Source organism: Pelodiscus sinensis, chromosome 5 (assembly GCF_049634645.1).
Source record: "Pelodiscus sinensis isolate JC-2024 chromosome 5, ASM4963464v1, whole genome shotgun sequence".
NCBI classification, from domain to species: domain Eukaryota; kingdom Metazoa; phylum Chordata; order Testudines; family Trionychidae; genus Pelodiscus; species Pelodiscus sinensis.
This window is the reverse complement of record NC_134715.1, coordinates 43615601-43637117: the sequence shown is the minus strand read 5'-3', so window position 1 is coordinate 43637117 and position 21517 is coordinate 43615601. Positions and strand designations below refer to the sequence as shown.

Sequence of the window (21517 nt, the reverse complement as noted above, 5' to 3'; positions counted from 1 at the left end):
ACGTGTAGTTGAAACGCAACTCCTGCCTTTTCCATTACTTTCAATGGGAAAATTGACCCCGCATAACACGTTTTCACTTAGCACGATCATTTTCTGAAACATATCTACCACGTTAAATGAGGAATTACTGTACCTCCTGGGTCCTAATGGCAGTTGTGCTCCTCTTCTCTGTGCTGGGAGCCTTCCTGTTTGGAATGCCTGCAGTGGGGCTCAGGAAAATAAAAGGGAGGAGGAGAAGAGAGGAAGTGGGAAAAGAATAGGGAAGGGGGAGGGGAATGTGGGACTGAGGGGAGGACGATGGAGAAGAAAAGGGAATAGGGGAATCACAGGGGCAAGTGGGAACCCTCATCCTGAAAAGTCCTATCCCCCCTATTCTTGGACCCTTCCAATGAGTCCCTCACACCCAAACCTCTACCCCACTGATCCCTGGACGCTCACCTCCTTTAGCTCCACTCCTCCCACACACTGATCCCGTGCTGAATCACAACTCCCAGCCCTCAGAGACCTCCCCTCTGCTGAGCCCAAATCTGGATCCTCTGCGCAGTCCCATTGTCCCACCTCTTGGAACCCCTCCATGAGCTACTTTGCATCTAGATTGCTCGCTGAGCTGCCTGCACCGAGATTACCCCACCCAGAAACCCCTCACCTGGATCCTCCTATACTAAGCCCCTCTACACTTGAATCCTGCTGGGCTGTGCCTGCCCACCCACATCTGCTGCAGAGAATCTTGTACTATGTCAGGGCCAGGTGCAATCTAAGAGCCAAGTCCCTGTACCGGGGACTGTGGGGCCTTCAGAGTGATCCCCCATCTCAGTGCAGCCAGTGGCCTCTGCTCCCCATTGCCATGCTAGAACTATATTTATTTACTGACAAATACAATTTGCAGAATTTTAAAATATTGTGCAACTAATTTAAACATTTTGGGTGCATATTTTTTTTTTTTTTTGGTGAAGAATTCCTCAGGAGTTGCTCATGCAGCTAGTCTTACTAGCTTTGATGGGACTGTTCAAGCGAGGAAAATCACTCAAGTCTAAATACAGGAAGGACACAGGGGTGGCCAACCTGTGGCTCCAGAGCCACATGTGGCTCTTCAGAAGTTGATATGCAGCTCCTTGCATAGGTACCAAATCCAGGGCTAGAGCTACAGATGCCAACTTTCCACTGGGTGCTCACTGTTCAACCCCCAGCTCTGCCCTAAATACTTTCCCCCCCAAGGATCCTGTCACTTCCAACCCTCTCTAATGAGTCTGTCACACCCATGCTTCCCCTCTTCAGTGTCTCCCACTGAGAGAGCGCTAATCCCAGTGGACAGGAGGAAAAGGCGAAGAAGGCACTGACTGATGGGGTTGCTGAGAGTGGTGGTGGGGAGATAATCAGGGCTGGTGACATAGAACTGCTGCTCTTTGGCAATGTGCATTGGTAAATTCTGGCTCCTTCTCAGGTTTAGGTTGGACACCCCTGGACTACGAGCTTTTAATTTGTAGCTCCCAAACCTGATCACTGCATTTGCTTGAGCTACAAGTAAATTATCTATTTGAGCTCTCATAGTTGGGTTTTCTCCTCCACCTCTTCCTGTCTTGAAAAAAAAAAGAAACTTCTTTATGTAGAACGAACAGTACTTGTCACACAACCAATCTGAAACAACAGTGTTTGCTCTGCATGTATCTGATCAAGCTGTTATAACTCTTTAACTTTGTAGTTTAACAATTTCCGGGAAAGAGCTCAGAGTTCAGGCAAGAGATCACACTGAAAGAAAAACGTGTAGAGTTAACTTGAAGGATCAGGTAGCACCTATTTGGTGGATGGAATCATTAAAGATTTAACAAGCCATGTCACATGAAAGCTGAAATATGGGTGACAAATGCCACTGTTTAATGCATTTGTGAAACAAATCTGTTTGAAAAACTGAAACAAAATGGAGGTACCTCTGGAAGATGAGGACAGCACTTTCACCAACATTTCCCTGGCAGATGATTCAGGTAAGAAGCCACAGCCATTTGATTATAAAACACAAAAAACAAGGAGGCTAAACAATAAGATTAGGTAACACAAGAAGTTTGTGTGTGTGCATCAGACTGCTCATTACTCATTATTATGAGCTAGCATGTTATTTTAGAAAATGTCCTTAAGTAAACTTTTCTAGTTGTTTAGTTGAACCAGCCTTGTGATTTTAATAAAAAATAAGATTTTTCTGAGGAGTTGTGGAAGTTCTCTGAATAGCGTATGATGACAAGTATTCCCAGCTAGAAATTGTGTAGTCTTCCACTATCTTAATAGGAAAAATACAGTATGTTTGTAATCTCAGAAAATGTTACTGTTAAAAAATAACAAAAAATGAAATAACACAGAATAACAACATAATCAATGTACAGCAGAGAAAGGTCAAAGTGTCAAAAAAATAATTAATGTATGCAATGAAATAATATATTTAAATCAAACTGTTATGCATTTTACATTGTTTTAAAAGAAACTGCAAGGCACCATTTGTGGACCAAAAACTTATTTGGAATAAGGAATAAGATATTTGAATTTATGGGAAAAATTAATGTGTTATACCATGCATATGTAGTAAAATTATTAAAGAGAACAAGCCAGATTTTCAGCTTGCATAAATCAGCATGATCTCAATGGAACAATGCTGATTTACAATTATAGAAATGTATATAGTATGGCCCATTTCTTCACCTTCTACCATATGACTCTTCATTATAACATTTATTTTGTGTAGTGTCTTTTGCATACATTGTCTCCTATAATTCAGACTTTTAGGATCATATTCTCTACCAGCATTGTATAAATGTGATGGAGCAGAGAATCAGTCTGTTAAATATTATTTTATTGCTTTAGAAAGCACGCATCCCTGTAATAACCAGGAATTTATATGCAAAATTAAAACTACAATTTACATAAACTCATGAGTGGTGTATATAAGAGGCTTGAAATAAAAAAGGCTGGCCCTGCAGGGAGTAAATGCTGTACATGTCACGGGACATCTCTCTTTAGAAGCGTGCCAGCCTGCTGCCTTTGTGCCCTGGGCAGAAGCACCAGAAATTCGCCAACACTGGGGACGAGGGGTACTGGTGCCAGACTGAGACCTCACCGGTGCTTTATCCCAAAGCCGCATACTGCTTCTTCCATCCTACGTCTTATGCTAACTCTTCCTCTTCCCTTCCCTTCCCATCCCATTCCAGCTCCACTTCCTACCCTGAAGCTCACATTTGGGTGGGATGCACAGAATGGGGGAGGCAGGGGGAGACTGCACAGAACGGAGGGGTTGGGCATGTTTGGCAGTGCGAGACCAATAAACCAGTGGATTGTTCCCCCTCCCAACTCTTGGGGGCAGGGAGTGTCACCCAGCAAAGGAGGGGTGAGAATGGCAGCCTTTGTTCTGTGCCCCAGGACAGTACCCACTTGGCCCAGCATAGTTCTTGGCCAGCTGGGGTGGAGGTGGGGCTGAATTCCCAGTCAGCAAGGGGCAGGCTGCACTTCCCCAGGCCAGGCTCTGCAGGGAAATAGAGAGGGGTGGGCAGAAAGGGATTCATAGAGTATCAGTTATGTTGCTGTCTAGCATTCACCTCCCCACCATGATACCCTGGCTGCACAACCCACCTACACACCCTATATCTGCCACACACAATACCCATCTGCGTGTGCGCGCACACACTTGTTTTCCTGCCTTCAAGATAAGTGACAGTGAGGAAGTGGGCAGAAAGGAATGAGCTACGGGCAGGTCCTTGGGGGAAGAGGCAAAGTGGGGGCAGGAAGAGGCAAACTGAGGGTGGGGCCTCAGGGCAGAACAAGCAGATGGAGCCAATGACTGAACACTGATGTACTGTCCCCACCCCTCTTCTAGAGAGCTTCCAGCACTTCTTGGAATTGTCTTCCCAAATGAAAGACTCAGTCACTATCTATGCATAAACTACTGACAAAAATGACTTTATACTTATATGGGGCAAATCCTGCATTCACAGAGGAGTTGCTGGCAGTGGACCTGAAGCTATTCTGCTGCAAACAGGGGTACAGGATTTCAGCATTAGGGACAAAGAGTATGCACACCCTCTGCACAACAATGATCACTGTTTCGTGGAGGCTCCTTGTCTGTGGCATAGCAAGGATGGAACCACAGAAACATCATCTAGCTTTCTGCCCTTTGATGAGGATTCATAAGGAACACAGGGTATGACTACACTGCACACTAAGCCCTAAACTGTGGAACCAAGTAACTTTGGATTGAGTGTTTCCAAGCTCATGCTTCAGCATCCACAGTACACTGTAAATCCAAGTTTACAACTGCTGGACCCAGCTCTCATAGCTGTGCTAACGTGTCCATACTGCACAGCACAGACCTGGCTTGGCTCTGTGTCTTGAGCTATATCCACACTGCAAAATGACAGGGCTTAGAGTCAAATTACAGTGGGATTCAGGCTCTGACCATCCTCTAGCAGGGCTCTGGGACCTACCTCCCACTGGCCCTAGTCAGATTTGTGTGTGAACAGAAAGGCAGCTCTGAGATGGACCCTGTGCTTAATGAACAGTGCAGGCATACACACAGTAGGGATATTAAGGACTAGTCGACTATCTGATAAGCAAGTGCTTATCAGATAGTCAGTCAACTAGTGGATTCCCCCCCGCCTGTTGCTGCTTCTATCAGATAGAGGCAACAAAGGGAGGAAAGAGGTGGCGTTCAAAGGGGCAATGCCACAGCTGAGCCTGGGATCAGCTGTGCGGTGCTGCCACGCATGGAGCCCAGGGTCATCTGGGGACTCCCCAGCTGACCCTGGGCTCTGCGTGGCATTTCAAATCTGGAGTGCAGCATAGAGCCCAGGATACCCAGTGGACTCTGAGTCCCCCACTGATCCCAGGCTCCATGAGGGAGCTTCCGCTTTGAAATGCGCAAGAGCTACCGCTGGGTACTCTTGTGCATTTCAAAGCTGGCACGCCCGCGTGCAGCCCTGGGCTGCACACAGAGTTCTGCATTCCTCCTTTGAAATGTACAAGAGCCCCAGCAGAGGCTCTTGTACATTTCAGAGGAGGAATGTGGAAGTGCTTATTGACTAGTCGAGAAGTCGATGGAAATTCCATCGACTACTCGACTAGTAAATTAACCGTTACTTAAGATCCTTAACCCACAGTAACTCCATGGTTTAGGATGATCTGCATCTGCCAAACACCCACCTTCTCAGACCAGACTGGCACGAGGATTCTGACCTTCCAAAGAAGGATCTCAAAATGCTTTGGAAGTATTAATGAACTAAGCCTCAAAACACATTTGTCAGCAAGTAAAATATTATTCCCACTTTAGAGATGAGGAAAGCGAGGCATAAAGAAGTTCAGGCCTACGTACACTTGATCTATCTGACTTGCCCAAAATCACATAGGTAATGTGTGGTTACATCTAGAATAGCTGGAAGTTCTATTCTTCAGCCCCAAGCCCCTGAGTAGGTAACAAAAAAAAGCTGCCGCTTCCCCCTATTAAATATGGTTAACAACCAAGTCATTTGTCAGTGATTAAGAAACCCACAAATATAAACACCCAAATCTGGAATTAAACATGCTAAACTAAATAAATATGCTTTGCACTGAAAGCTAAAGTGCCTACATTTGGGCTCCGATGGCCCATTGAGAGTTGTGAATTTCAGAGTTTGTCTCTTTGACTGAGACAGACCTGTCACTGACCCCAGAAATTTTTGTCCCAGGAATCAACAGCAGGATCAATAATTAATCAGAGAAATTAGAAGGCTCTGAATAGGCTAGAGAGAAAAATAATATTTTTATATAAGATTTGAAATCAGAGGGAACAGAGGCCCAGACATGCTGTTCTAAGAACAGTCATGTAATCCAGATTAGTGATCCATTCAGTTCAGTGTTCTGTCTCATCTAGTGGCCACGTGCTTCAGAGCCAGGTGCAAGAAACCACTTAATCCCTACTAGGGATGTAAATGAGTAGTCAAATGTATAATTAACTGATAAGCACATGCTTATCGGTTCATTTTCTCAACTACTCACATTCCCCCCGCTTGCTGCCTCTGTATCAGAGGCAGCAAGGGGGTGGGAAGCAGGCTTAAAAGCCGGTTCCCTCCAGCACTGGCTCCACAGTAACTCCTGCCCCTGCCCCCCCACACACACACACACTGCTGCCTCTATCCGTGGGCCTAGGCACACCGTGGGCAGAGGCTGCTTCATGGCAGCAGCCCCTGCCTGCGAGGGGTCCCAGCTCCCCATGGTCAGAGGCTACTCCGCCTCCTGCGGAACAGCCTCTGTCTGTGGCGAGCCTGGGCCTGCCACGGACAGAGTCTTGTCTCCAGCAGCATCTTCTGTCTATGGGGGGCCCCAGTGGAGAGGGGCTGCTGCCACCAGGGACCAGCCTCTGTCTGCAGGGAGCCCAGACCCCTCGCGGACAGGGGCTGCTGCCACTCCATGCTGCTGCCTCTATATCAGATGCAGCAGCGTGGGGTAGCAGGGGGCTCCCTGGGATTGGGGCCACAGTGCACTTGCTGCTGGCCCTGCCCTCGGAGACTATATAATAGTCAAGTAACCAATAGGAATTAATGCAGTTACTCGACTACTCAATTAACTGATATCTAACACTCCTAATCCCTAGTAGTTAAATAATGGTTTAAAGCCTGAAGCATAAGGTTTAATATCACTTCCAAAATATTTGTTAGCATTAACTATTATATCTGGAGGGTAGAAGCGGAGGAAGAGAAGGGTCTTACAATTACAGACAGAGAGGAGGCCAATTTACTCATGAACAGGGAAAGAAGGAAAGGAATTAGAATGTGTGGGAAAGAAAAAGTTCTAAGAAATGAATTACAGCCAGTCAAGGAGGGAGCAAAAGCAAAGAGCAATTTGAAATGAATGATAAGCAAGTGGACTTTGCTTGAGCATGAGCCAATACAGAAGCAAATGCTCCAGTTATTAAGTCTGACCATGGAGAGGCACTCATCTTAGTGAACTGTAGTAAATATATCTGCACCAATCATCAGAGATAGACATAAATAAAGAATTTTAATACTGAGGAAAATAATGCATATAGCCAACAAGAAAAATATTGTGAAAAACATATGTGCTATCTGATCACATATCAGACAAATAAATTGCAACTTTACATGTCAAAGCTTCTTTAGCACAGACACAGCAAAAAGCCAGGGAAAACTCTGGCTAAGCAATGGCGTTACTGACTCTAATGAACTGACTGCAAGCCATGAATATTTAATATCTACTGCTATTTCATAACAGCAGCATTTCTCCATCTTCCTGTTAAAACCCAGATTTTTTTAAATCTCATTTTTAATTTGAAGCAGACAGCTAATGCAAAATGGTAGCAAAAGATAAACTTCAGTGGCAGTACAACAGCAACATAGACATCTAGGTGTGTTTAGAAGCCAACAAGCAGCAAAAATTTATATTTGTGAAGAAGTAAAAGTAATTCTGCCTTTGGGTTAAAAAGTAAAGGGGTACCTTTTTCTTGTACATACAAACAAAACTTTACAAACTTCTCAAAGAAGTTTATAGACCCAATTGATTATACAGGCAGTCCCCGAGTTACGCGGATCCGACTTATGTCAGATTCGCAGTTACGAACGGGGATTTTCTCGCCCCGGAGGACTGGAGCGGCGGGACGCCTGGTCCCGCCGTTCGCCTCCTCCGGGGCGAGAAAAGCTGCTCCCCGTCTCCCTGGTCTGCTGGGGGAGCCAGCAGACCAGGGAGACGGGGAGCAAAGCGGCAGAGGACCCGGGGCCGGACCCGCGGCGCTTCCAGCTGCGGACCAGAGAGACGCTGAGCAAGGCGGCGGAGGACCTGGGGCCGCGGAGGACCCGGGGCCGGACCCGCGGCGCTTCCAGCTGATCTGGAAGCGCCGCAGTCTGGCCCCGGGTCCTCCGCCGCTTTGCTCCGCGTCTCCCTGGTCTGCTGGGGGGGGACGCAGCTAGTGCCCCCACCCCAGCAGACCAGGGAGACGTGGAGCAAAGCCCAGGGCCTGTGGTAGAGCAGGTGGGGCGCTGCAGGTTGGTCCCGCAGCACCGCTCCTTGGCGCTACTGGACCAACCCGGCAGCACCCCAGCTGCTCTGCCCCAGGAGTCCTGATTCAGCTGCTGCTGATCAGTTTCAGCAGCGGCTGAATCAGGACGCCTGGGGCAGAGCAGCTGGGGTGCTGCTGGGTTGGTCCAGTAGCGCCAAGGAGCGGCCGCGCTACTGGACCAACCCAGCAGCACCCGAGCTGCTCTGCCCCAGGCGTCCCCAAGTCAGCTGCTGCTGAAACTGACCAGCGGCTGACTACAGGAAGCCCGAGGCAGAGTTGCTCTGCCCCGGGCTTCCTGGAATCAGCTGCTGATCAGTTTCAGCAGCAGCTGACTTGGGATGCCTGGGGTTCTTAAATTGAATCTGTATGTAAGTCGGAACTGGTGTCCAGATTCAGCCGCTGTTGAAACTGATCAGTTTCAGCAGCGGCTGAATCTGGATGCCAGTTCCGACTTACATACAGATTCAACTTAAGAACAAACCTACAGTCCCTATCTTGTACGTAACCCGGGGACTGCCTGTATAAATAAAGACGAAACTTCAACTAAATTGGGAGCCCAGCACTTACCGTTAATTGAAGAACCCAGCATACTTCCATTCTATACACTACATTAAAGCCATGTGAGCTGGAACAAATATTGGATTTGTGCCTGTTTACTTTTTTACATTGTATAAAAAAGGCCCAACTTTTTTTTCCTGATTTGTGGCTTGGTGTTTTATACATACATGTACGCACATATGTATGTACAAGAAAATCAAGGTAAACAAGAGCTGAATTTCTAATGGAGAAAAAAACATGAAAAATACTTCACAGAGAAGCAAAAAGGATAAAACCACTTACTCCTCATTTTAAGATCACCATTAAAGCTTTGAAAGGTCATTGAAAGGTCTTCCCACAAAACACAGAAGTACAAAGGCTACATTAGTAAAATGCCAAGACCATGCCACATACTTTAGGTTTGTCATCCATAGCCTCAAGCCTGGGAAAAAATCAGTACGACCAAATTTTGATACAAGTTTGTGCATAGGGAAAAATGCACACCCAACTATCCTACGTCAACAACATGGATCATTCTGTACACAAATAGGTTCTTAGCAAACACTTTGCATATATTATCACCACATGTAAGTGTACAAATGAGGGTGTGTCCATGCATACAGTTTCTCACATGAAGGTGGGACTCAATTTTTTTTAAAACAAAATCTTATTTAAATGGTTCATGTAGTGCTAAAGAGAGGAAATGTAAGTAGACTATAAGCTTTTTGAGTCAGGGACTGTTTCCTATTCTGTGTTTACACAATGCATACCACAATAGGGGCCTGGTTTCAATGGGGCCTATAAGTGCTACTGGCATACAAATACTATACAATAATATGACACAGATCAATGCAATAACTTAAGATACAGAACTAATTCATTCTAATAGCAGCTTGATTTTGTTTAAAACCACTATTATGAAACTATTATTATCAACATCATTTCTGCTTTTGGTTTAGGTCCAGCTGTGACTGTCTAGCTGCATTAAGGTGTCGTGTGTTACTTACCACACTTTTTATAGCTAGTGGCAAAATGTAATAATAATTGTATTGCATTCTGGCAAAAACAGCATTACTTGAAAATCTTCTCAAAGGCCATCTGTCATCTCTGCAGATAAAGAAAAGACTTGACATTAGGGACCTAGAGTAGTTAGCAATGCTAGTAAAAAGTATCAAGCAGTTTGTATTCCTTTTCATTCTTCCCCCATGACAATGTTGGTTAAAGGAGAAAATACTGCAGTCTAAAACGTAATGTGTCATACTCATTTCAGAAAATGTACAATAGATCTTATTCTCAATGAAAAAGGAGCATGCATTCCTGCTTGAATGGGTAACAGTGAAGCCTGTGTTGTCAGTCAGTGGAAGCAGACTACTGTGCCTGTAACCCTGTCAGAAAGGAAGTGAATGTTTTATTGGTTTACCTTATGCGTCATGGCAAAAAAACAAAAACAAAAACCCTCATGATGCAGACAAGAGTTTTACAAATAAAACACCTGAAAGTGTTCGCCACCAGTAGGACGTGACAAGCTATATTATTATTTGTCTGTTGGGTCAGAAACCAAAACATGCTGAGAGTCTCTCTTTCTAGTCATTACATAATTGAGCATATTCATCCCCTCAAATAATCTTGACTATTAATGATTCCTTATATACTGAAAGATCACTGCCATTATATGGAAAATACTCTTTTCAGTAAAGCTGAATAAATTAATTCCTTTTGCAAGCAATGTCAGCTAGTTTTAGGAAATCTTAATTGGAATTTGGGATATGTATAAGAACAGATAATTACTTTTGTACAGTGAAACTTGCTGTTCCTGTAAGTTGAAGATAATAGGGACTACAGTATCGTGAATAACTCTCCTGGTCTGGCAACATGCCTTAGATAATATTATAAAGAACATTAATAAGAAATTATTAGTTCTGGTTCTTAGATACATGTAAATCAGTTGTGACTTCAGGGTCACTGATATCTTGCTGAAAATTATGCTCTCTTTCTCTCTGTCTCTGTGTAAATCTTCAGTCAGAAAATCCATTTAGCTGAAATAAATGATCTAGCGTAAAACGTAAAAATGGTTTTAATAAACAAAGAGGCTGAATAGTGGAACATTACTTAGGGCAGTACTTAAGACTTTCCAGTAATCAAAAGAATCCTCTTATTCCTTTTTTAAACAGCACTGACTTGATATTAGTATGTTGGTGTGCTGCTTTACAAGACAGAACAAACAATTTGCAGCTTATGTGAGTAATACTATAATGTTTTCTTCATGACAAAGGGCATTGAATTTCAGAAACAAAAACAAACTAGAAAAAATTCTATGACCATAGTCTATATCTAATCTCGCAATCTTCTGGTGAATGTTTCAGACAGCCTTTAATATTCAAAAACAACCAAAACCAAGGATGACGACTTTGCATGCACTCACATGCAAATTAATATATGCCCTTTGGATTTCGTTCGTCCCAATGAGAAGGGAGTGAAGTGGCAGCAGATCTGCTGCTAGGACTTTGTTAAAGGGTAGTTAATCTTCAGAAAGGCAAATCTGGCTGTGGAGATGGGTATTTGACATCATACATGTTACTCCTGGGGGAATTCTGCTTCACTGCATGCAGGCAGAATTCATATTCCTTGTAGATTTTTTTCAATCTCTGCAGAAAATACATTCTGCCAATGAGGTGCTGAAGTTACACCTTTCACTCACCTAGGGTTGTTATGGCACCAGAAAAGAGGCAGCTGCTCCTGGTAGAGAGCAGCCAGCTGCAGAGAGGGAGAAGATCCTGTACCCCTCACAGTGCCTGCCTGTAGGGCCAGTTGAGGAAGCATGGGATATGGAAGGATGGCTAGTGTGGGACAAACGGTGCTGTTGGGTTATGTCATGGACTGGGGTTTAGAAGGACAAGTGGGGGCTGAATGAAGGGGTACAGATGCACTTGGCAATGGGGGAAAAGGTTCAGGCACGCATGGGAATTCAAGGATACATGGGGATTAGGGAAGGGGTGGCTGATTGGGGGTTCAAGGACACACAGTGACAGGGGAGGTGTAGGGACATGTGGGATAAGGGAAGATGTTCCTGAATGAACAATAGAGGCTATGGTTCAGAAAAGGTCTGCATGGTGGAGATTCCCCAACACCCTAACAATCCCTCCCTCACTCAAAAAAACCCGTTCTATACAACTCCCACCCATACACAACAATCCTACAGGATCATTCCCGGGCTTCTTCCCACAATTATATCCCACTCCCTTAGCTCCTCTGACTTCCCAAAACTTTTGCACTGCTTCTGAAGGGTGTGGAAAACATGTTTCTGAACTGTAGTTTAAATGATTACTCAGAGTTGAATGAATATGCCTAGTAAGGAATCTATTTGTCAAAAAAACATTTCTTGAATTTTTTTATCATCTGTATTATTACAGATGTAATTGCTGATAGGTATTTTGAAATAAATTATCAAAATAACTGAAAATGATATGATCATACTGCATTACAGGCAGTCCCCGACTTACGTCGGATCTGCACTTACGAACGGGGCTTTCTCGCCCCGGAGGTCGAGGTAGCGGATTGCTACCTGCGAGCTCCGGGGCAAGAAAGCCCCGTTCGTAAGCTGCTCTGGTGCCCCTGGTCTGCTGGAGACCGTCTCCAGCAGACCAGGGGCACCGGGCGGGTTCCCGCGCTTCTGAGGCTTTGCCAGAGCAAAGCCTCAGAGGCGCGGGAACCCGCCGCTGCTGCCGCTTCAGTCCGGGTGCCTGTGGTCTGCTGGGGATGGTCCAGAGCAAAGCCTCAGAGGCGCGGCACCCCGCTGCCGCTGCGGCTCTGCTCCCCGTGTCCCTGGTCTGCTGGGGGGGGGGGGGCGCGGCTAGTGTGCCCCTCCCCCCAGCAGACCAGGCTTTTGTTTTGGACCCTGGAGCAGAGCAGCTGGGGCGCTGCCGATTGGTCCTGCAGCGCCGCTCTGGGCATTACTGGACCAACCCGGCAGCACCCCAGCTGCTCTGCCCCAGGTCCTGATTCAGCCGCTGCTGGTCAATTTCAGCAGTGGCTGAATCAGGACGCCTGGGGCAGAGCAGCTGGGGTGCTGCTGGGTTGGTCCAGTAGCACCGAGGAGCGGTGCTACTGGAGCAACCCAGCAGCACCCCAGCTGCTCTGCCCCAGGCGTCCCCAAGTCAGCCGCTGCTGAAACTGACCAGCGCTGACTACAGGAAGCCCGAGGCAGAGTTGCTCTGCACCAGGCTTCCTGGAATCAGCGCTGATCAGTTTCAGCAGCAGCTGACTTGGGGAAGCTTGGGGTTCTTAAGTTGAATCTGTATGTAAGTCAGAACTGGCGGTCAGTTTCAGCAGCGGCTGAATCTGGACGCCAGTTCCGACTTACATACAGATTCAACTTAAGAACAAACCTACAGTCCCTATCTTGTACGTAACCCGGGGACTGCCTGTATTTTAACAAATTCAACATGTGGAATTTTTCAGAATTTTAAATTTTTGTGTGCAGAATTTCCATAGGAGTAACATGTGCATATGATGTCAGACTCCCTTTTCACTTCAGAATCAGTGCAACTAATCATGACAAAAAATGAACTATTTTGTCTGATGTCCCCAAAGGGAACACTCACATACTGATTATGATGGTATTTCTACTACAAAGGGATCGCCACTGTTCCTTTTTCTGGCAAATTTATCATTGTAGGTGATAAATATTACCTTCAGTGTACTCTTAAAAATTATCAAGACAAGATTTTAGTGCTAAAATTTTGAAAAGAAGAGACACATTTTATCTAAAGGGGTTAAAGAAATACTGTTGGCTAATGACGTTAGTAGAGTTACACAAGGGTTTTATTTGGTCTACTTCAGTCAAAAGGGACAGAGTCAATTAAGACTCCAAAATGTATCTTCCCTAAAAAGGAGGGTAAGTTTCATGTAGCATCTAATGCCAACAATCACTGTCTGTACGGCATTGCTTAGAATTTATTTCGTATTAAGCAAGGTAAATGATTGTAAAAATATAGCACCATATGTATGATAGATAGTAGGGATGTGAATATTTAACAGGCTAACTGGTTAACCGAGGGCTGGGCAAGAGTCTTGCCTAGCACTTTCACCTGGCCCGTGGCAGCTCCCAGTCCTGCCGCTAATGCATTGCCTGGGAGCTGCCAGGGAGGCACGTGCCCTTTCAATTGCTTTTATATAAAGGGCTTGCGCCTTTGCCAGCGGCTCCCAGGCAACGTTATAGCAGCCACAGGGAAGACGCAAGCCCTTTAAAAAGCAGGAGCTGAAAAGGCTCACGCCTCCTCAGTGGCTCCCAGGCAACACGTTAGCGGCAGCAGGGTTGGGAGCTGCGAGCCCTTTCAATTGCTTCTATTTAAAGGGCTTTTTCCTGCTCGGGGGGCTGCTACTGAGAGGCCTGGGAGCCGCTAGGGAGGCTTTCAACTCCTGCTGTTTAAAGACCCCACCTGTCCCGCAAGCACTTTGGAAATTTTTGAAGTGGCCCCCTCTGTTCACAGTGGGCTCAGGTGCCCCACAGGAAGGGGCTGCTCCAGCTGAGATGTTGGAGCAGCCTCTGCCTGCAGAAAGGGCAGCTTCCACCTGACTGGAGTGGCACCCCAGCTCTCTTTTTAATTGGTTAACCAATTAAATGGGATTTTACATCCCTACTAGGTAACTTACAGACATGACTGAACCAGAGAGCTTACAACCCAAGGAGCTCCACTGACTTCACTTTGATTTGCCTGCACAATTTGCAATGCATAAATGAGATCTAGGGAAATGAGGGAGAGGAATTATTTAAGCTTAATACCAATGTGGACACAAGAACAAATGGATATAAGCTGGCTAGCAGGAAGTTTAGACTTGAGATTAGACGAAGGTTTCTAACCATTAGAGGAGTGAGGTTCTGGAACGGCCTTCCAAGGGAAGTAGTGGGGGCAAAAGATCTATCTGGTTTCAAGATTAAACTAGATGGGTTTATGAAGGGGATGGTTTGATGAGATAACATGATCTTGGTAACTAATTGATCATTCATTACCAGTGGGAAATAGGTCAATGGAGGGATGATAGGAGTTATTACAGAGAACTTTCTGGGTGTCTGGCTGGTGAATCTTGCCCACATGCTCAGGGTTTAGCTGATCGCCATATTTGGGGTCGGGAAGGAATTTTCCTCCAGGGTAGATTGGCAGAGACCCTGGAGGTTTTTCGCCTTCCTCTGTAGCATGGGGTACAGATCACAGCTGGAGGATTCTCTGCATCTTGGGGTCTTCAAAGTATTTGAAGACTTCAATATCTGAGATATAGGTGAGAGGATTATTCTAGGAGGGGTGGGTGAGATTCTGTGGCCTGTACTGTGCAGGGGGTCAGACTAGATGATCATAATGATCCCTTCTGACCTTAAAGTCTATGAGTCTATGTAAAGAAAAAAAAGAAAAAATATAAGTGATAGAGTAGCTATGTCTATTAGATATGTTGGTATCTCATTTTTTAGATTTTTTCAATTTTTCATCTATTTTTGTAACACTTTGGTGAGGAATAGGATTTGCAGGCATCTAAACAAACTGTGTCTCCCTAAAATCCTCAAGATTGTTTTGGTGGGTTGGTTTTTTTTGAGGGAATATATGATCTTTTCATAGATTAAAAATTTAAAAAGCAAACAAACTTACCTCACTTAGTCTTTGTTCTGCCAAATGTGTTGAAAATATAGTTCATCTTCTAATTCAGCTATCTCCAACACAGAGATCACATTGCCATTTCACTTTCTTGACAATATTTGTCACAGTGCTGCTGTAGCCATGTTGGTCCCAGGATATGAGAGACAACATGGGTAGAGTAATCTCTTTTTCAAGACCAAATACTGTTTGTTGGTAGAAAGGACAAACTTGCAAGCTCAGAGCTATTTTTCCAGTAATTCCTTGTGAGCCCTTGGGGGACCATCTTTATCCAATGCAGCAGGCAGACACACATGATCCCCTAGGGACTCACAAGAGAAGGACCACAAGAAGAGCTCTGCACTGCTTAAAAGCCTGTCCTTTCCACCAATAGCAGCAAGTGCAATAAAAAAATATTACATTACCCACCTTCTCTCACCTATTATATTTTACCTTCACTTTACACATCTGCACTATGATACATATAGTTGATATGTCTTTAATAGTCAGTCCCTTATTGGTTCCATAGTCACATGTATGGTCTTGGTTCCAGGTCCCAAGCTCTTCTCCCTATCCCACCATTTAAACAACATCAGCACAACTGTTCTCACTATGTATTCACCAACAAAATATTTCTCTTTTCTTTCCCACTCATATCACAAACAGCTTATTCAAGTACTAAGACTGTATATGTGTCATGTTATCTTCAAAAACATTGACCCACAGAATATGAAGAAGGCTTTTAATGTGGCAGAACTTCTTAGTACTTAAGGCATTAGTTTGGGACGTCCCTGCTCTGTTACATGTCATTTCGTTTCTCCGTGTCTAAATTCCCCATCATTAAAAGTGGGATAGTAGAGGTGTTGTGAGGATAAATACATTAAGAATAGTGATGCACTCAGATACTATGGTCATAGGAGCCATATAAGTACCTACAAAACAAATGTGGTAGTATATGATTCAGGCAACCAATAACTAATATAACTGACTGTGCTACAGAAATACACACAAGGAAACATTTGTCCAATTCCCTATGCATCTTTAAATAACCTAACAATAGGTACGGTCTGTAATGAATTCTTCATCATCTCATTTTCTGCATCAGCTGAGGCCTAAAGCTATACAATTTTATAAAAGGAAAAATGTAAGTCTTGGATACAATAAAACAACACAAATCTCATTTACCCGCCCAAATGATCAAAGAGATATGTATCAAAAGTAGACATTATGATAGGATTCTCACCCAGACCAAGCAAAGTAAGACATCTGCCCTGGCAGCATTTCACATGACAAAATGGAGAACACAGCAAATCAGAATTTCTAATGCTTTTCTCACATGATTTTATAATTCAGACAACTGACTGGTCCACAAAAGAACAAGCTAGAATAATGGTCTGAAAGGGACATTTATTATTGCATGCAGTGCAGTTACACACAGTCATAGATAGAGTAGATAGAGTTATAAACTAAGCAAGGTTTCCACCGAAAGCACACTCCACTTTAAAAAACAACAACAAAACCTTGTAGGATTAATTTTATGAAACATTTTTTATAAAATAATAACAGCATCTATGATAGGGCTTTTGGAGTATTCCCCACCCTCCTCCTCCTTGAATTTTATAAATGTTATTAAACGTTATTAAACCACTAATTTAGATAGAATTTACTTGAGAATAGTTTGGAGGCCTAGCAGTTATACCACCCCTGTGAACATTAAAATTTGTGCAAGAACAGGTCCCTTGAACTTTAGAGACCTGTTAAGTGCTGAACACCTTCAGTTCCCATTCGTATAAGCAGGAATTACAGGTGTTCAGCATGTTGCATTGCTGAAATGACACACTCAGGCTCAGGAAGAGAAATAAGACAGTGCTTTGTTTAGTCAAATTAACCCCATGGTTTAAGGAGTGGCAGTGCTAAGATCCAAAGTTCCCTATCTTAAAACAGGGAATAATGGGAGTGAGAAACTAATACAGGTCGAACCTCTCTGGTTGGCAACATCCATGGTCTGGCATGATTTTAGTTAGCCAGATGTTCACTTATTATGGGTGAGGCCAAGTTTCCCACAGTGCCATAAAGCTTATGTACAGCCACCAGTCCTGACTCTCAGTGCTGTTATTTAGCTCTAAATTACGCATAACTGTCTTCCAAGAGCTCAGTAAGCAGTAAAAGTGTTGGTAATGCTGCTAGACAATACTGACCTCCCTTGGTGCAGCAAATACTCTGGTTTGGCACAAATCACGTCCTAAGAGTGCTGGATTAGAGAGGTTCAACCTGTACAACTATGAAGAGGAACCTCCTCCAGTAAAAAACACCTGTAACACATTTTTTTGGTGGGCAAAAGTGTTTTTATCCTAGTAAACAAACTCCATATATGTACACACATACATATAAAAGCCAGCCATGATCTTGAGTAGAGCTAGAATTTAATTAAAAACAGGAGAAATGTGTTGTGCTGGCAGTTTTGTTGTAGCAGTGCTATGCACTCTCTGTGCCAGAGATCTTCTAAGAGAATTCTTGGTTGCCATTTTGGCACCATAACAAGGTAAGCATGCAAGATCACAGAGAGAGAAAGCTAGCTTATGTCATGTATTAGTAGCAAGCACTGGCCAATCAAGGAGTGCCACTGACAAGCTCCCAAGTAATAGCTACAGTACTGGGGTCTTGTTTGCAGGGATTAGAGAGGTTAAAAAAAGACCTTTTCTAAAGGCAAACAGCTTGCAGCAACTCTAATCACAAAGGTCGCATAAGAGAGAGGCTGAGGATCAGCCATAAATCCTTTTATATCCTGAGTAACTTTTTCATTTTTATATTAACTGTTTCTTGTTAGGTAAAAAGAAGAAGAGTTGTATTTTTCTCTTTTTAAAATTAGCACAGAATTTAGGAGGATGCTCACTGGAATCATGGAGTACTTTCCGAGGTGTAAATGCAGCAGAAAATACACTTCTCCAAGAAAGAATAGTATAGTCCAACACACTCACCTACTTACCCATGTAGCACCAAGTTACCTATGTACACTGGCACATCTCTGCTGTTCCATCCCCCTGGAAAAAACCCTGTAATATTTAAGGTGGCTAACTTGAGATGTCAACAGATTATATGACAGGAAAGTACAGAACCTGTAATTAGTTGCTTTCTACATCCAAGTCCCTAAATTATCAGGATGGGACATGAATGTAGAAGCAAACAAACAAAAACACAAAAAACATATATTCCCAAACAAAACTAAAAGCACAACTAGCAGCTTCTTTTGGTCCAAATTTAGTGTGAGCCACATATGTACATTCAAGGACAGGATTTGGCTGAAATATCTTTTAGGGTATCAAAAGATTTCCAAACTAAAAATCCTAAATTGCTCAGTCACTTAGCTTTTTGTTCTGCATTTCTACATTGTCTAGCACTACATGGTCCTGGCCCATGAGTAGGGTTCCTAGAGGCTACAGAAGCAAGTTAAACAACAATGGAAAAGTTGTTACATGGAAATCTGTATGAAGCCTAGATACCAAAAAGAAATAATCAGAAATGTGTACTTCATCAATATGTGGCATTGTATTTGTACTATTATTTGGTTATTGTACATTCTAGCAATGCTTTTATGATTTCATAATAGTACTTTATCAGAGTATTAATTTAAGATTATTAATAGACAGAATATGGATAATTAATGGTCACCTCCACTCTATTAATCTAACTTTAATCCTGTGGCATTTCTATACCATTAACACAACATGAAGTCATTGTGGAATCTACAGTCTAATCAGAAAAAGTCTAAATGCAAATCACTTCTCTGAATCTATTTAAAAGGGATCTGTGCCTAGCCTAACTAGACACTAGAGGTCGCTCTAACACCATCCTTTATTCAGTCATCATTGGTTTTCATTACATTGGAAGAACTGAGAGGTGAGCCTGAGTGAAGGCTCATACTCAAAATGTCATAATTCAGCATCACCATGTCACTATATACAATAATTATATAGGCTTTATAGAGCAGTACATGTCATTGAAGCATTGTACAAACATTGACAAAAACAGAAATACAATTTGAGCTTCATAGCAGTTTCCCAACCAGTGTATGCTAAAAAAAAAAAAAAGACCTAATCTTAGATCCTACAGTAAAGTATAAGAGCAGGTGCACTCACTCAACTTTGGGTTGTTCCACTAACTGAACCAGTTCTCAGCATAAATTAAAAAAGCCTAATGCTCTAATTTATGATGACTACAGTTTTGAATGATCATTCTGGCAGCTAAGGTCATAAGAGATCACTAACCATGCCCCTTTGCTGCATAGGAACCTGGGTGAGCTTCAAGGTGCTAGGGTGGGGGTCTCTGGTCACAATGTTTTCTCAACCAGGGACCACAAACTAGGGATATGAATGTTAAACTGGTTAATCAGTGGGGGCTGGAGCAGCCCCTACCTGCATCAGGATGGGGCTTCTCCACCCCCGTGCCCCCCTTTAATCAGTTAACCAATATATTTATCCAGTTAACCAATTAAATGGGATTTTACAACCCTACTGGAAACAGGATTCAGGGATCCACCAAGCAGGGTCAGCATTAGACTTGCTGGGGTCTAAGACTGAAGCCCCACTGTCTGGGGCTGAAACTACCACACCACTGCCTGAAAGCGGGAGCCTTGCTGCCTGAACTGAAGTTGTAGCCTGAGAACTGAGCTTTGCAGGACCCTGGGCAGTTGCCCTGCTTGCTACCCCATAACTAGGGTCCTTCCAATTTTAACACCATGAAAAACATGTCAAGAAATTAGCACTACCATGAAAAATGATCTCCCAGAAATCAACCAGGCTAGAGAGGGATAGGACTTCTTCCCTTGCTGGGCTGTTGTTAGAGGGATATCAGATCCACCCCCACAGGCAGCACAGAAGTTCTGCAGCAGTCCCAGAGCTGGGCTTCAGGCTCCTGCACAGTCTTGAGCTACCCAGACTACAGATTGAAGCTAAGGACTGCAGCTTCTGCCATGGCCCTGGGATGCAATTTCAGATTGAAAAGCCAACCTTTAATGAACTCAAACACACACCTTTTTCCATGCTCAGATAAAGACTCTAGTACTTACCCGTTCCTCACCCCTAAGACAGGGACCTGCCATTCATTTCCCATTGTTGTTTTGACTCAGCAGCAATACTTGTCATAATCCATTTCCAAGAGTTGGCAGGGCACCTCTGCTGTTGATAGGAAACACCCCTTCCCTGAGGGTGCCATTGGATGCCCTCCATCTCCTATCCCACTCACTATCCTGTGCACCCCTTCAGCTCCCTCCTGCATCTACACCACTGTCTGCTTTGCTCACCGCCCCTTCCACACTGTGTCTCTCTGCTGCTTCCCACAGTGCCTATGTCTGTCCAGCCCATGAACCATAGTGGTAGCCATTTTGCCTGCGAGCTGGCTTCCTCCTGTTGACAGCAGGGAACGCTGATAACAGTAGCAAGAAATGTCTGACAATGCACCCTCCATTACGTGTGGGATAAGTTTTGTTATGTGCACTGTGGCGTGCGCAGATGCGAATCGCAGGCAGAGACACGTGCTGCTGGCTGTGGATGCTGCGCTAATCAGCTGGGTGGCGTCTGAATCTCTCCAGCGTGGCCGCCCAAGCACTCGATTGACAGCAAACCCTGTGGGGTCAGCGGGCAGCCAGAGGCAGGAGGGGCGACTGCGGGTAAGGGACACAGTGATGAGTAGCAGCTTCCCGTTAGCTCCTCGCCCGGGTAAAACACGCCGCAGCGAGCAGCGCTGAGCCAGGGCTCAGACTCAGACCTGCGGGGAGCGCTGCCAGCGCAACGCCCCCCTCGGCCCAGCCCTCACGTGACAACAACGGTTGTTACCAACTGCTCCAGCAACAGCCCACCAGGGCGCTAGCAGCTCTCTGGGCTTCGGCACCCTCACGCCCCTCCCTTTCCCCCCAACTCTCCTTTTCGGCTCGCAGGCCCCACCCACTATGGGGCATCTTATCCAATCAGGCAATGTATCAGACTGACGTCAGGACAGATGTTCGCTCGCTTTGCTTATTGGCTGCGGAACGCCCCGCTCCCCTTCGGAGCTGAACTGCTCCCCCCCATCCCGCCTCCTCGGTGTCTGTTGTGTTTGTGGGGCGAGCGAGAGGAAGCGCGCGTGCGCCGACAGCCCCAGGCAGGGAGGCTGCGCAGGCGCGCTGAGGGAGGGGGAGAGGAAAAGGTAGAGCAGCGGCAGCGAGCGCCGGTGACCGCAGCTTGTGGAGCAGCGGCGCGAGGTGAGCGGGGAGGGGCTGTCCCGTTGCGGGGCGCGCCTGGGCCAGCGTCTTGGAAGCCAAAGCGGCTCGGGGGGGGCGGGGCTGAGGATGCGCTAGGCGGGG

The 21517-nt window shown here is 44.9% G+C and overlaps 1 protein-coding gene across 10 annotated transcripts in view; it reads left to right on the top strand.

The window, feature by feature from the left end:
- The first annotated feature begins 1641 nt into the window (after positions 1 to 1641).
- Positions 1642 to 21517, top strand: part of SCOC (short coiled-coil protein) — a 36693-nt gene continuing 16817 nt past the window's right edge. For 2 of the 10 annotated variants that reach the window (XM_075929921.1, XM_075929922.1), the window contains exon 1: positions 1697 to 1979. In XM_075929921.1, the coding sequence (XP_075786036.1) occupies positions 1916 to 1979 (64 nt within the window). In that variant the 5' untranslated portion in view covers positions 1697 to 1915. Of the gene's footprint in view, positions 1980 to 20264; positions 21416 to 21517 lie in introns of those variants that run through there. The other 8 variants (XM_075929924.1, XM_075929923.1, XM_075929918.1 and 5 more) reach the window with 8 other exon arrangements.